Source organism: Adiantum capillus-veneris, chromosome 2 (assembly GCF_014529385.1).
Source record: "Adiantum capillus-veneris isolate H3 chromosome 2, ASM1452938v2, whole genome shotgun sequence".
NCBI classification, from domain to species: Eukaryota; Viridiplantae; Streptophyta; class Polypodiopsida; order Polypodiales; family Pteridaceae; genus Adiantum; species Adiantum capillus-veneris.
The window spans coordinates 5336655-5352354 of NC_140932.1; the positions used below are offsets into that span (position 1 = coordinate 5336655).

Here is a 15700-nt window from a genome sequence, read left to right on the forward strand (position 1 = left end):
TTTTGAGCAGACCCTAAGGCTCATCAAGTTGTAGCAATGCAAAGAATCCACTTAGTTGCAAGTTACATGAAAGGGTGATTTGAGTGGGTCTAAGCAAAGCCTTAATAAGTAGTTTGATATGCCCTATGTGAAAAATGCAAGAAAACATAGTAAAACTAAGAGTGGTGCAAGACAAGAGAGATCAGCAAAAATTACAAATCTTGTGCAATGGGGGAGACGATGGGCCAAACCCAGAGATGCAAGTGCACCTCTTATTGCACTTTAGATGGAGGAAAGGTGCATAGAATCATGGGGTATTGCATTAGTATGAAGTAGCAACAAACGCTCTATAAGTGTCAGATAAAAGTAAGTGTATAGTGCTTGTAGTAGGTAGCCTCAAGTGCCAAAATGTGTCTCAAAACACTTAAATTTCTCCCTTTGGTCTGTAGAATGTATCATGGATAGCATCAACCTACGTTCAAATACGTATGAGTAAGCCAACTCAAAATCATGGCCTAATGTGGAAATATCCTCCTTTAAAACACAACTACTAAAAATTATCAAATGTAGTGATGAAATTTCCATGACCATTACTAATCACATGACATGTGTAGTTTTGACAAAGCTATAGTCGACCCACACAAAGACCTTAACCGTCCATATTTCAAAGCCCGATGTGTGGGAAACAAGTTACACTCAAAACGCATCACCCATACCCATCCAATCCTCCACAAATTAGGTATCTTACCAGAACACTCCAATAAGCTCATCGGACTAGCCACTTCTAAGAAGTATCAATTAAAAATGCATGCTTGTCAGCCATAGCCAAGGTGTGCTTGCCATAGGCATCTCAGGTCTCACGCTGAGCTATTTCACCACATACTTTTGAATTCCCAATGTAGGCAACAGAATCCTGTGGCTTGCCGAGCAATTCCAGATTCTCAAGCACAATGCTACAAAAGTCAAAATCATCAAGTTTTTCATGTAAGCCGTAAGTGTGCTCCCAAGCATACAATGACATTGATTTGCACATTGACGGCAACCATATCAAACAATCCAAACAAATCATTATTTTATAAATTACAATCTGACTAGGCAATGATATCAACCAACCAATCATTATATACCTAGATGAATCCAGGATAAGCCCAAATTCACCCTTGAAGGAAAGTGCAAGGTATAGACCCATGGTAGTCACCCACAAGACGATATAACCATCAGCTCCATCATGCATAGTATTGACTAAATACCACGACATCCCCACTAACGTCGTCAGTGCCCAATAGTGGGTGTAGAACTAGGTACTAACATATGCTCCCCAACACAACACACACACACACACATGAGCATACATCAACACAAAGTTCAGCGTACTGAGTTTCTGTCATGACTCCGGAGATCAAGGGCAGACTCAGCCATAATGAAGCCTAGCACTAAAAGAAGCATGATATCAACCAACCAATCATTAACCTATCACTACATTCTTGCAGCATAACAACCTAGCCATATCAATCATTTCAAACCAATCATAGCCCATCACTTGCAATCTTGCAGCTTAACAAGCTAACCATAACAACCAATCCAATCGAATCAGAATCTCACCATCTGCAATATTATAACGTAACAACCCAATCATACCAACTAATCCAAAGCCAATCATCGGTTGATTATTTACAACTTGCTAGAACATCGAAATACTATGTTCGTACCATAGTCCCCAACCATAACAATAAACTGCTCTCAACATAGCCAAATACTAGCATCTCAACCACTTTTATAACATGAAAAGGATCAGTTGATAAGAGGAAAACCCAATTAGAAATAACCATTGCATTGCTTAGATCTTGAAAATCTTTTCTTTTTTTTTCAAGAAAAAGATCCTTCCATTAGTTAAGAAAACTACCCAATGGGCTACAACCCGCCCCTGCTAGAGAGAGCTACAACAAAATTTGAGGAGACTCCCCCAATGAAAAGGTAAAATATGTACAATGATGGGAGGAGGAAACAACGACACTGGTGGGCGGTACTGCCATCTAGGTGCACCATGAACCATGGTGAAGAAAGATCCTGGTCGCCAAAGTCTCCAGAAGGCCTCGTGGCGCTCCTGCATGCAGTCAGAGCTGCCCTGAAGTCTCTCAAACTGACCTGAGCGTATGGACCAGCTCCAGCCAGATGTCACATACACTCTCCGCTAGTGGGATGGGTCGAGACTCCAGCCTGGAAGATGCGGAAGCATTGGGCTCTCCATATGAACCAGTGTCAGGTTGCAAATGAGCTCCCAATAACACTCTCTCCACTCCTAAGGTACAAGCTCTGTGGGGGGACTGGAGTGAAGGGCGACCCTCCTGTATCACAATCATCCTGCTGACTGAAGCCATCTCAAAGTGAAGTGCTCGGCCCGTGAGAGTGGACCAAGCTACAGCACCCAAAGTGTACTGGCTAGCTGTAGAACGTGTAGGCATCAGACGAAGAATCGGAAGCCAAACCTGCTCTGCCATGGGGCAGTCCCACAGACATTGGCGTTGGGTCTCAAGTGGATGGTCACAGGTGGCACATACTGCAGAAAGGCCACTGTGCACCAACCAACTCACATGGCGAGAGGAATAGACTCTTGAGACAAGACCTTTGGCATCTTATATACGAGAGACGTGGATATCACCCAGGCAGTCCCTTACTCCGAAGATGCTACCCTACGGAGAGGGCTTCATGAACATTTCGGAGGATGGATTGATAGAGAGACCTAGATACATGGAGGTATTCTTACCACATGGTTCTAGAGTTGTGATTGGCCAGCTCAAGATTTCGTCAAATCGCCTTGAGGTAGAGACTGGTAGAGCAACTTAGATTCTCACAGGTGGAAGGATATGCAAACTATGTAGAGAGGAGGTGGATGGAGAACAACGGCGGGAAGTGTAGGACAAGAAGCATTATGTATGCACCTACACGGCCTACACTACCCTCAAAGAGAGATATCCGACCTGGTTTGTAGAGAACGCTCTCAGCTCTTAAGAGCAAGGTGGTACCATACGTAATGTATGAAACGTATCTGTACGTATTGTACGTCGTTCCGTAAGGATAATTTTTTTATGTACGTCAAAATACGTACCTTTGTAAAAAGCAAGTAAATGAGAGAAAATTTAACAAAATTTCCATTCCTCATTAGAGATTTAGAAAATGTATATCATGCAAACTACTTGGGGGCCACTACACACAATTAACATTACCAATTGGAGATTCACTTGACACTAACCAAGTACCAAATAACGATCGTGTAAATACTATAACATACATTAAACATGTGTATCTCCTCCAAAAGAACAATGAAAAACCTTCAAGCATTGAACAATGAAAGTACCTGCTGACAATTGAACAATGAAAGCATACCATACTACATAATATAGAGTCAGAAGTGTAAACATAACATTGGTTCAAGTAGCCCACAACTGCTAATAAGGAGCGATCCACAATAGTGACAAATGTCAAAGCCAAAATGGCTCCTAATAGAGCATACATAAAGAAAAATACCCTGCTGAAATATGTGAAAATGTATGGACTGTCACTAGTGTCTAGTGCCTAGTTGAACTCATTGTCAGAAGAGGAAGATGATGACGCTGAAAAGAGCACGTCTCCATCTGCCACGACATTGCCCTCGTCATCAAACTCTGGCTCTATCACCATAGCACATGTAGCCTCGACTGGACCATCTGAACCACCATCGTCCTGCCCCTCCTCTGCGTGAATAAGACGAACTGCCTCATTCGCACGTTGCTGAGGAGTACGAATGGGAGCTTCCCTTTGCGAATGCTCTTCCGTCGCGCATTTTCCCCACTTGCAGCTTGAATGAGACGAACTGCCTCATTCGCACGTTGCCGAGGAGTACGAATGGGAGCTTCCCTTTGCGAATGCTCTTCCGTCGCGCACTCTCCCCACTTGCAGCTTGTAGACGTAATGGAATGCTATAAGCTCATGCACGAGACCTCGTCACACGCCAATCCACATCCTCCAGCTCTCTGTGAAGCATACGTACTATCTCCTCTTGCTCATCCCCGATATGTTGGTCCACCTTCTCCACATCAGAATCATCTACCAACTTTATACGTGAGGGATCAGCCTGTTGTACATCATGTTAACAATGGTGTAAATTAGAATTTAAGAATCATGTATAATATTTTTAAACATAGACTATGAAGTGTGAAAGATGTAAATAGCTTCTTCTCCATTCCTGCTTGGGTGTCCCCAAAGCGTGGTAAGCGCGCACGAGCCTCATGTTGGCCCTGCAATACACTAACTTCTCCAACTGAGATGTGCTAAGGCGATTTTGGATCTTTGTATGGATCAAAGAGTAAGCACTCCAATTGCGCTCACAAGCACACGCTGAGCAATCCTGCATTTGCGAGTGTCCAATGTCGTTGGCTTAATAATTACCAGAGAGAGAGAGAGAGAGAGAGAGAGAGAGAGAGAGAGAGAGAGAGAGAGAGAGAGAGAGAGAGAGAAGCTTCGTTAGCTATTAGTAGATACCTATGAGAGCACACGTAGAGCCAAAGTAGTCAAGCGTGGAAGACCTTGGCGACCATAACTCTGCCACCAAGTGAGAGCAAAAGTGGTTGCCTCTGAACGCAATGCCACCGCACGCAAAAACGATGGCCCCAAGTTATTCATGTACCTGCACATCTCTGCATCTATTTCGAGTTGCTCCTGCTCATCGAACAAACGAATGATGTACTCATCCTTAAGTGTCAAGAGATCACTCTCTTGAAACAACCATGGGTCTTGTAGAAAGGATGGAGTAAAGCAGCCATCCCATGAATAGGACGGCTCATAAAATTCCACCTACTCTCTACAAGAGCCAAGATATCATCTCGGCTGCAAAAAATCAGCAATGCCAAAGGTTAGACTCCATGCCACATGGTAGGCCATAGCATGTGCCATGTACCACACATCAATAGTACCAATAGGAAAATATTTAAAAGCATAAAGATCAAAGCTGTAAGAAGTTTAACATCTGATACTCACCGTTGCTGGGTCAAGCCTTCGCATGCTGTGATATGGCTCTTCATTTGCATGAAGAGATGGTAAACAAGGCCCAATGTCGAGCCCTCCATGTCAGTGACTCGTAGCAACACATACATTGGCTGCAATGCCACTATCAGAGTCTGCACCTCTGTCCAAAAAGAGTCATCAAAGACACGCCTCTAAATGGCTTTGGTGTCCTCACTCTGTGCACGAGCCATGTGTCTCCACTTTGGGTCCACAACTGTTTGCAACAGTGGATCCCTCACCTTGTAGAGTCTCTGCAACACCAAATACTTATATGCAAACCTGGTCTTGGAAGGCCTCACCATATCAAGGGCACTGTGGCTACGAAAGATGGCTAAAGCTTGATGCTTCTTTCGGAAGAATGTGGTCATCCTATTAGCCTCTGAAATTATGGGCTGCACCCAAGGCAGCTTGCCTATGTCGTACATCAGCAAATCTAAGCAATGGGCTGCACATGGAGTCCAAAAAATGTGAGGAAACGCTGCCTTTACCATTTCCCCCATAGTTTGCAGTTGGATGCATTATCTGTGACAACTTGAACCACATTCTCTTTACCAACGTCATTGATGTCCCTACGAATATGCTCAAAGATGAACTCAGCTGTGATCTTCTCTCCTGCCTTCCTTGCATCCACAGCACGCAAGAAATATATACCAAGGCAAGACGAGACACGTATGTTAGTGATGTGCCACCTGCGTATGTCACTCCATCCATCAAAGATAGTGCATCCAAACTGCTGTCATCCGGCCTTCACAAAGACCAACGCCTTATCTATCAAGGCCTTCTGCTCCTCCAGTGCTATGGTGCGCATCTTTTTGTAATCGAGCCCACTCCATGAATCAGTAGCACCTACACCTACCTGGGCAATGGCCCTAACCATCCTCTTCCACTGGTCAGTCCTCAAGACATTGAAACTGATGTTGCACTCAATGAGGGTGCGAGCAATCTCCATCTCAGCCACTTTCTCATGCTCTCTCATCCAAGATAGAGAATGCACACATGAAGGCAATGTGGTCTGCCTAGGCACATGCACATCACCACCCTCCTCCTCCTCGTCAACTTACATGACACGAGCCCTCTTCCTACTAGCAAATTTCTGAGACCCCGAGACCTCCTCTACCTGTGTAAAAGAATCACCAAGCTGTCCAAGAAGAGCATCTTGCAAAGCCTCTTCTGTTTGCTGTTTTTTTTTTCCCGTCTCTATCGCCGCAAATGCAGGAAATTTCTCAGGAATCAATGCTTCCCGCACAACCACAGGTACCTCATTGCATTTGCCACAATTATTTGTGCAATTGATGCCGGTCAGATGCATGACAACTCGAGTGATTGTACTCGACAATGTGAAACCATAGTATTTGCATGACCACTTGCGACCTGTTCCAGCTTGCCCAGGAGTGTTGACAATTTCGATGACATTGGTGTGCTCCTTCCACAGGAGATTAGTTGGTTTCGGCATGATGATTCGTGCTTGAAGAAAAACACACACACAGAGAGAGAGAGAGAGAGAGAGAGAGAGAGAGAGAGAGAGAGAGAGAGAGAGAGAGAGGATGATCAGAGAGAGAAAGAGAGAAAGAGAGAGAGAGAGGATGATCAGAGAGAGAAAGAGAGAGAGGATGATCAATTACTTTTATGTGAACCTGCACACACTGCACAATAAGTACTAAGTCGCACACTCTGCACACTGTTGTGTTGCGTTGCAAAAATACCTTCAAACCGGCCACGCACAGATAGGCGCCCCCAATTTCAGCCACGTACGGAAAAACTACGCAGCCCTAAGTAGAAAATTGAAATCGCTATGCTTTGCTCGCATCCGGACGCCCAATTGACCCAAAAAAAATTAATTAAAAAAACTGTCGTACAGTACGATCAGTCCGCGTACTGTACGATCAATCCGGCCGTACTGTACGGTAAGGATCAGTACGTACGGACTGGTACAACCTTGCTTAAGAGTCAACAGAGCAGCGCATGCTAGGGAGGTCCACACTGGAGATTCATTGACACGGAGGCGTCAGACACAAACACCACATTCTTTCAGAGATCTAACCCATCTTCAACACCCACACAACAAGGAGTTACCCTCCATAGAGAGACACAAAGCCAACAGGAGACAAAGAGCACCTAGATTTTGGACACCTCTCTATCAACAAGAGATGATAAAGATCAAAGACCATTTCCATCAAGAGATTGTAGAGCACCTGACCCCATGCATATTCTTCAAGGAGCTTCTAACAGCCCCACCTTTGATGTACGCCAACCCCCATTGTAGTACAGGATGGAGCTTGATGGTGGGCATATCATGCTTGTATAACCTATGTATATAGTCCTGCATTGTGAGCCCCTAGCAATAGATGTCCATTTTCTTACCAGCCATAGTGGTCAACACTCATCATACACCCTAGATCACCAGTTTATCAATTAGATTTAACTATGGTCTTTACTTTCAGTTAGCTTTTTCTTTCTTGGCCTGATAGAGGGTATATCTCATACGTACATTGATTTGTTTGTTACACCGAGCTTGGCTTTTGTTAACCGACGACGAAGACCCTTGTGGTGATGTGATTACAGGTCATGCAGTGGAGTCAGCACCGGGCGAATAGGAGGCCTGGTGACTGCCCAACGCTCCCCATCGCTTGGTGCTGACCTTGGTGTTAAAGTCATTACAAGCGAGCGACGATTCAGTGGAGTCAGCACCGGGCGAATAGGAAGCTTGGTGATTGCCCAACGCTCCCCATCGCTTGGTACTGACCTTTGCAATTGGACGTAAGCTCGGTTAACACCCACGGACGCCATATCACATATTTTTGAGTCAAGGGCCAGGCTTGTTGGTCCTATAGGTGCTTGGGTGATCACCGATGAGAGGCGCACCACATATCTCATTTGACACTATTTTTACTTTGACCGGCCGATGTGGACGTCTATGTGTGAATGGGCCAAACTCATATAAAAGGGCCATTGTAACCTAAATCCCGTATTCTCAAGGGTGCATGCTAAAGAAGAGTGATCTTACCTTATCTCCATCTCCTTTTCCATCGTGTGCTCATGAGTGTGTGTGTGTGTATGTATGTGTATGCTTGAAAGAGAGGGAGAGAGAGTGTATGTGGGATTGAGCATTGCGGCGACATCAGCAACAGCGAGGCGGTTGAGCACGGTGGCGGGAGCTCCCTCTTCTTCGCGGCTAGGAATCCTTTACGGCGGCGAGCGTAGAGAGGTGAGTGACACACCCTTGCTCCCTTTGAGCTTGATAGGTTAGCCTGGTTGAGTGCTTGGAGCCCTCTCTGGCTCACACACCTCGGCAAGTCCCTAGCTCCGACACGTGCGGTAGACGCGCACATTTTTGGCGCCGCTGCCGGGGAGTTGCCATGCACCAAGCTCAAGAAGCACTCTGTGTTGCCTCGTGAAGTCACTCAGTGTATGTAGGAAAGGTAGAGAAAGGTGGTGCGTGTGTGTGTTTTTGGTGCAAGTCTGTCGGGAATGTTCTGCTCTTCTTTTCTATTTTGTTGTTTAGTCAAGTTCTGTTGTATTTTGTCTATTTCGTTGTTTAGTCAAGTTCTGTTGTATTTTGCCTATTTCATTCTTCAGTCAAGCTTTGTTGTAACTCTGCTAGTTTCGCAATGTGTAAGTTCTGCCTTCTCTCTCGTCCACGCACGGCGACACCATATACAGGTCGCGCCAGCACAGCCCTTAGTTGTTCAGTCAAGCTCTGTTGTAGTTCTGCTAGTTTCGCAATGTGTTAGCTCTGCCTTCTATCTCGCCCACGCGCAGCGACAGCAATACACAGCTCGCACCAACGCGACCCTTAATTAAAACAAAGGAAGCACATATTAAAAGAAGGATCGGGATCGGGATCATTCCCCAAGCCCAAGCCTCAGTCCTCAAGCCCAAGCCCAAGCCTCAGTGCTCAGTCTTATGATATAGTATAGACCCAAGACGATATATATAGTCTAACCCCCACAAGAGGGAGTGAGAGCTTGTGGGACAAGTCCTCCACCCTCCTCTTCACACTTGCACCCTTCGACTTTCCATTTTAAGCCTAGTTCCCAACTAGAAATAGACCATTTTGAGGATTCTGATGGCGTAAAGTAGCCAAATATGGGGTTGTAAAGCACGTCACATCCTTCTGACCGAGACTCTCGTTTTGAGCTATCACACGCTATATTTCCTAGCTTGGTCAGAAGAAAAGACCAAAAAATCAAAAATTTGAAAGTAAAACCGGGTTGCAACACACCCAAACAACTAGGTGAGCGGCATTCACATGCACTCACCAACACTTTCAGGATGTCAAGGTCACATCCACCTACGCTCTGGTCGTGTGCTAGAGCACGAGCATAAAGAGAGTGCCTCTGTTTACACGGGCACCCATTATCCCTCCACATTAGGCTCTAGGTCCTCACGGGAAACCCAAGGCGATACTACTCAAGACCCCCACCTAGCAGCTAATGACTCTTCCTCTGACTCAAGCGCGATGGAAAGTTATCCTATACAAAACCTTGAGGAAGGAGGACACGCGCAGACATGGGGCCCACAACCTAGTGCTAGCCTGTTTAGCCGTTTTACGGAGACATTTAGTAGAGCTACTCGCTCCGAACCCAAGGCTAATGAAGCGTATGAAGGGGGTGGGGAAGTAGATTCTTTGTTCACCTCTCACGCGGACCCCACACCCTAAGAGTGTCCATGTGGATATTCTACCTACCTCCTTTAATATAGGCCCTATCGAGCTACCTCCCTTGGAAGTTCATTTTAAAGTACCGACCACAAAAGGCAAAACCATGGGGAGCAACATTGCTTCCACCTCACAAGGGACCTCTAACACGTCAAGTCTAGAAGGGGTATTCCTTAATGAAAATTGGAGATATGACCTCCACGTTGAAATGTTGACGGATCTATACTATGGCCGCTCCTACCATGTAGATTGGATAGAGATTGTACAATCCACATCTAGCGCTATTACTATTGAGGAGCAACAAAGAATGATCTGTGATGTCTTCCATGGCATCATCCACTCGAAGAGGCAAAATCGAGGCGTAAACGTACCTTCAACTGGCCCCATGAGATTTTTGGATACGAGCAAGGCCAAACAGCCTACTCTATCACAAATGGAGACTCCTATGATGAGTCCCATGGACCCTCATATGCTGTTTCGCCTGGAGTGCAATCTGAGCCCACGAACAACGACTTCAGTTTTCCTAGTTTGGCTCAACCTCCTGTCAGAGAAACCGCAACGCCTACTGAAGTGATGAACCTAACAGAGAATGCACCTATGGCCTCTAGGGCTAGTGCAAAACCGCTACCTAGTGGCGTGGTACCTATCATTGGGCCTCAAATGTATGTGCCTGTAGCCACTTATGCACACATGGCTCCTACACCTCTGACTGTACCAACATATGCTCCACGAGTGCCATTCTCAAGCCCTTATCCGAGTGGGCCTATGCCAAGGCATATTCCATATCCTACGTCGGCTACATATATGCCAGGGCCAGTAACTACCCCCATCCCACATATGATTCCAGCAGGAGTGTCTCCACCAACCATACCTCCCCACATAGGTGATTTGATAGCATTTGCTCAAACGATAGGTCGATCTATTGTGGAGAATATGCGTCACGCGCCTAAAAGAGAACCTAAGAGTAAAGCGGTACAGATTGCGAAGCTTACACAAAAATTCAATGGGGACGAAGATACTCGAAAGAACATCGAAGTATTTGAACAAGTATGTGATTTCCCAGGAAAACACAATGAACTACATAAGTGCAATGATTTAAGCCTGACTTTGAGTGGAAAGGTTGGGGATTGGTATAGGAACTTAAGGATAGAGCAGAAAACGATTTACCCTACTCTTCGGAGATTGTTCTAAAGGAGTATATACGAGAAGGTGTGCTTTGGGGTGTAGCATCTCAGCTACAAAAGGCCGAACGTGAGGAAGGCGAGTCAATGAGAGACTTTATCAATCGTAAAGCACTTAAACTCTTGTTGTCCTGTAAATGAGCGTTTCAATAATAACCAATTGCTCGATAGATTCCTCCGAGGATTGCAACATGAAAATATCTATAATGGCCTAGTCATTAGAGGTATTACTACTTGGGAGGCAGTCACTACCAATGCAATCCAATTGGAAGACAATTTAATGATCGTAGGTGAAAGAGTGTCCTCTGAGCCAAAGTCTAGTAGCTCGCAAGCATCAGGGCATGAGCCAATGACCATAAAGCCTATTGTTAAAGAGCCAAAGATATCTAAGATGACTTTGACACATCTCACCAAGGCCATTCAAAAAAGTCTTAGAGATAATCGTGCTCCACAAAACAATCATATGTATCCAAGAAGGGAACAACAATGGTGCTCAGTTTGTTTTGGTCCACATAGCACTATTGAATGTCCTACATTTAGGGTAAAATTCAACGGGAATTGCACTGCATGTGGTAGGTACGGTCACCAAGCTAAGGATTGTATAATGTTCAAACGTGTGATGGCGCGAATAGACCACCTTTGGCTTGGACGGATTCACCTCGACTTCCTGCATTGATGCCTGCCCTACCTGTTGAACAACTATCGCACACATGGTTCCTAGAGCCCAAAATGTTGCTTAAGCTACACCGCTATCACCTCTAGTGCTAGGACCGCAGCCCCTACATCAAAGAGTCACCCTTGTGAATCATATGGGTTGCGAGCCATCTAGTGCTTGTTTGGATGACTGTGAGAAAGAAATAGACACTAGTATCGCTTATGGGGAGGATACTCTTGGAGAGTGTCCTATATACTATATGGAAGATTGTTGGGGACAAGTCAAACCTGTTTGTCTAGTAGCTGCTCTTGCAGCAAGAGGCCAAAATATCAATTTCACTGCCAAGAGACCACCTCTTCAATGCTACAAGTGTGGGGGTCCACATCGTGTAGCTGACTGCCTTATTAGACTACAAAAGAATGCCACACTAGATCAAGGGAGCACATTTACAATGTCGATACTCATGAGTAATCGATGTGGCATAGTTCATTTGATTGCCCAATGTCTGAATAATCCGAATGCACCGAGGATTGCGCCATTGAACTTAATTGAGATTACTAAGGCGCCACCACAAAGTACACCAGTGGTACCAGTAAATGTACTCACACGATCGATGCTCCAATAACAAAATTATATTCTTGAAGAAAGAGACGCGGCATCAATGGCCCAATCCAAGAAGAAGAGGAAGAAAACAGAAAGAAATAAATCACAAAAGGTAACGAAGTCAAACCCAAGTTCAAAGACTAACATAGAGGCTGGTGACAACCCCGTGTATATGAACGACGCTGAAAATGATTCTAATTCAGGTGAGACCATGGAGACTAAAACGACCATTAGAGAAGAAAAAAACAAGGAGGATCATGATGAGCCACAATGGACACAACCCATGGGACATAGGAAGAAGATCGGAACTTACCCAAACCCTATAGAGAAGATCGAGCGAGTCAAGCAATTAAGGAGTTTGGTAGACGAGACCCCAAAGGGAGCTAGCACCAACACCTAGGAAGATTCAAATTACAGACACAATGTTTCCTACACAAAATTAACCTCACAAGGACCATAGACCACTAGCCATACCTAGTGTCATCCAAGAAGAAAGTAACTTTAAGTCATTGGGAAGTGGGCGTACTCCCTTCTTATTGGAGAGGATGTTCACTGAGGGATTACCTGATCCTATTGAAGAAATGGAGATTCCATCTTGCCCATGTCAAGGAACTGAGACCCAAAAAGTTCCGTTAAATATTGCCAAACTGATGGATTTCATGGCTTCAGAAGTTAAAACCACCATGTCTAAACTATATGGAGACCCCAAGCTATTCCTAGCTCTTTGAGCTTTCCACAATGGAGAATTGAAAGTCAAGTTACCACTATTTGCACCAATGGATAGGTCTAATGAATTGCCAGTAGAGGAGGAACCCTTAGATCCACAACCCAACTTGGATTAAAACTCTATTGTTGAAATACATGTCAACAAGTTGGGACAGCACTTTGAAGGCGATGAATCCAATGCAACCCTACCAATCACTACCAAAGGATTAACTGTGAAGGGAATCCTTGATGGTGGCGCTGGGGTTAGCATTGTAACTAAAACTTGTTGGGAATCTATGGGGAGACCTCACCTTGGGACTACAAACATAGTGGTAAAGATAGTTGATGGAACCATCGTTAAACCTATTGGGATGCTAGAAGATCTCAAGATCAAGGTTCTTGGACATAAGGTAAGGCACACCTTCATTGTTATGGACTTTTCTAAGCACACTACTGAGATGATCTTAGGACGTCCTTTCATGAGGGAAGCAAAACGGTGCATGACTGGTCTAAAAACCATGTCTGCTTACAATTCCAAGACTCTATCATTTGAGTTGATCTTGTGACTGGTCGAGCACATCCTCTAGGGAACAGATTTATAAATGACCATCGATCTAACACCACAATCACTCGGCCCCATTGCAGTATTGTTACACGTATAAAAAGGACCCTGATGTTGGGAAGATTCTCCTTATATGGATGTTCAACCTGGAATGGTTGAGTCTGACAATGTGGACTGGGTCAACCTAGCGGGCAATCATAGACACTTGGGGAAGAGGGACGACTTGGGTAACACCTGAGGGGGACGAAGTGTCACGACTCGTACCTTTAAATATGCTAGGAGCAATGCATATAGCTTCTGATGACCTACCAGATGAAGGATTGACTGACGTTGGCACCAATAGCGTCTCAAAAGACTATAGCCCACACGATTCGGAGTCAGTTGAAGTTGACTCCGAGGACGAAGAATTTGAGTTGAATATTGGTGCAAACATGGGGACAAACCATTCAAGGCCCAATACTACCTTAGATGACAATCTATCCTAGAGAGGAGAAGACACAAGTAGCGATTCATCTAGCGACTCTACACTAGAGACCGGCCATAATTGAAAATTATATAAGAAGAGTAAGCGATATAAGAGGCGACGATATCCAACGAATGTACGTGCTAGGATAAATGAAAAGAAATCTACCGTAGAATGGCTCAGTTATATGGAGACACAGAATGCTCATCGGAAGTTGGTAGATAATTGGGGTGAATACCTTCAAAGCGTCATGTGGTGCAGCCCGCAACCCATTGACATTGCACAGTTAGAGGTCGCCGAGAAGCCAAAGTTGAGCTGTACTACAAGGACACGCCAAAATCAAGAGTTAGCTCGACAACTAAAGGAAGCGGAAGCATTATCACAGTCCACAACACGACAAGATCCCACGAACTTACACCCTGCACCTGATCATTTCAAACCCTACACCACGAAGGAGCGTAAGGTTATGCATACAAAGGCCCAAAGAACACCTACTAACGGAAGTAATGGAGTCTATGATGGTCCGGCGATAGTTAAAGAAATAGAGTTAGTGAACCTAGGTGAGGAGTCCAAACCTCTTTTTATTACCCAGGTTCTGACAGAGACCGAGGAATATGTACTTAAGAAGCTCCTCAACGAATTCAAGAACATATTTGCTTAGACATATCATGGCATGAAGGGCGTTCCACCCTCCGTAATGCAACATACAATTCCAATGATTAGCACTGCTAAACCAGTCCAACAAAGACCCTACCCAATGAATCCTAAGTATACAAAGATTATCCAGGAAGAACTCGAAAAACTTATCAAATGTGGATTCATATACCCTATCGAGCACTTAGAACACGTGTCTCCAATAGTTATTCTGCCAAAAAAGAAAGGGAAACTCAAGAGTGTGCATGGATCTCAAGAAGGTTAATGCACCCACTAGGAGAGATCACTATCCATTGCCATATTCAAAACATGTACTTGAACGAGTTGCATAAAAGGAAGCTTATAGATTTTTGGACGGGTACTCCGGTTACAATCAAATCACGATTGCGCTAGAGGACCAAGCTAAAACCGCTTTTATAACTGAATTTGGAGTGTTTGCATTTCGTGTTATGGATTTTGGCTTAACCAATGCCCCTACCACATTCCAAAGATTAATAAACACTACTTTTAGGGAATATTTAAGGGAGTTTTGCGAAGCTTTTTTTGATAACCTTTGTGTTTATTCTTCGTGCAAATTGTATCGCATCTCATTAAACCCTTTCAAATGCCAATTCTGAGTCAAACATAGAGTCATTTTAGGACATATAGTATCCAAGAATGGGATCTCCATAGATCAGAGCATAATTAAAACCATTTCCAATTTGCCACCACCTACAAACTATAAAGGAGTTCAAAGGTTCATGGGCCATGTTAGTTATTATCGATGGTTTATTTTAAACTTTGCCAAGATAGCCCGCCCATTGTACAAGCTTCTTATTGAGTTTCACTATACAGCGGAGTGTGACCATGCTTATGAGTTATTAAAAAGAGCCTTGACAAGTGTCCCAATCCTACAGGTACCTGATTGAAATGTAATTTTTCATGTGCATATTGATGCATCAAACTTTGCTATTGGTTGTGTTTTAGCTCAACCAGGAGAACATAAATTGGACAACCCCATTAGCTTTGCAAATTGCCAATTGAATGATGCTGAGAGGAACTATACCACTACAGAGTGGAAAGGTTTAGCTATGATTTCTGCAGTAAAGAAATTTCGCTATTACCTTCTTACCAACGGGTTTGTTTTTTATGAGGATCATCGAGCATTGTTGTATCTAATAAACAAACCATGTTCCACAGGAAGAATTACACAATGGTTATT

General features: G+C 44.3%; 1 protein-coding gene and 1 pseudogene across 5 annotated transcripts in view; one reads left to right on the plus strand and one right to left on the minus strand.

The window, feature by feature from the left end:
- Positions 1-451: 451 nt before the first annotated feature.
- LOC147462310 (uncharacterized) overlaps positions 452-15700 on the minus strand; it is a 131324-nt gene continuing 116075 nt past the window's right edge. For 2 of the 5 annotated variants that reach the window (XM_086483455.1, XM_086483463.1), the window contains exon 6: positions 452-932. In XM_086483455.1, the coding sequence (XP_086339581.1) occupies positions 847-932 (86 nt within the window). In that variant the 3' untranslated portion in view covers positions 452-846. Of the gene's footprint in view, positions 933-3349; positions 4091-4497; positions 4843-15700 lie in introns of those variants that run through there. The other 3 variants (XM_086483469.1, XM_086483465.1, XR_015184347.1) reach the window with 2 other exon arrangements.
- LOC147462311 (uncharacterized) lies at positions 4853-14514 on the plus strand (annotated as a pseudogene).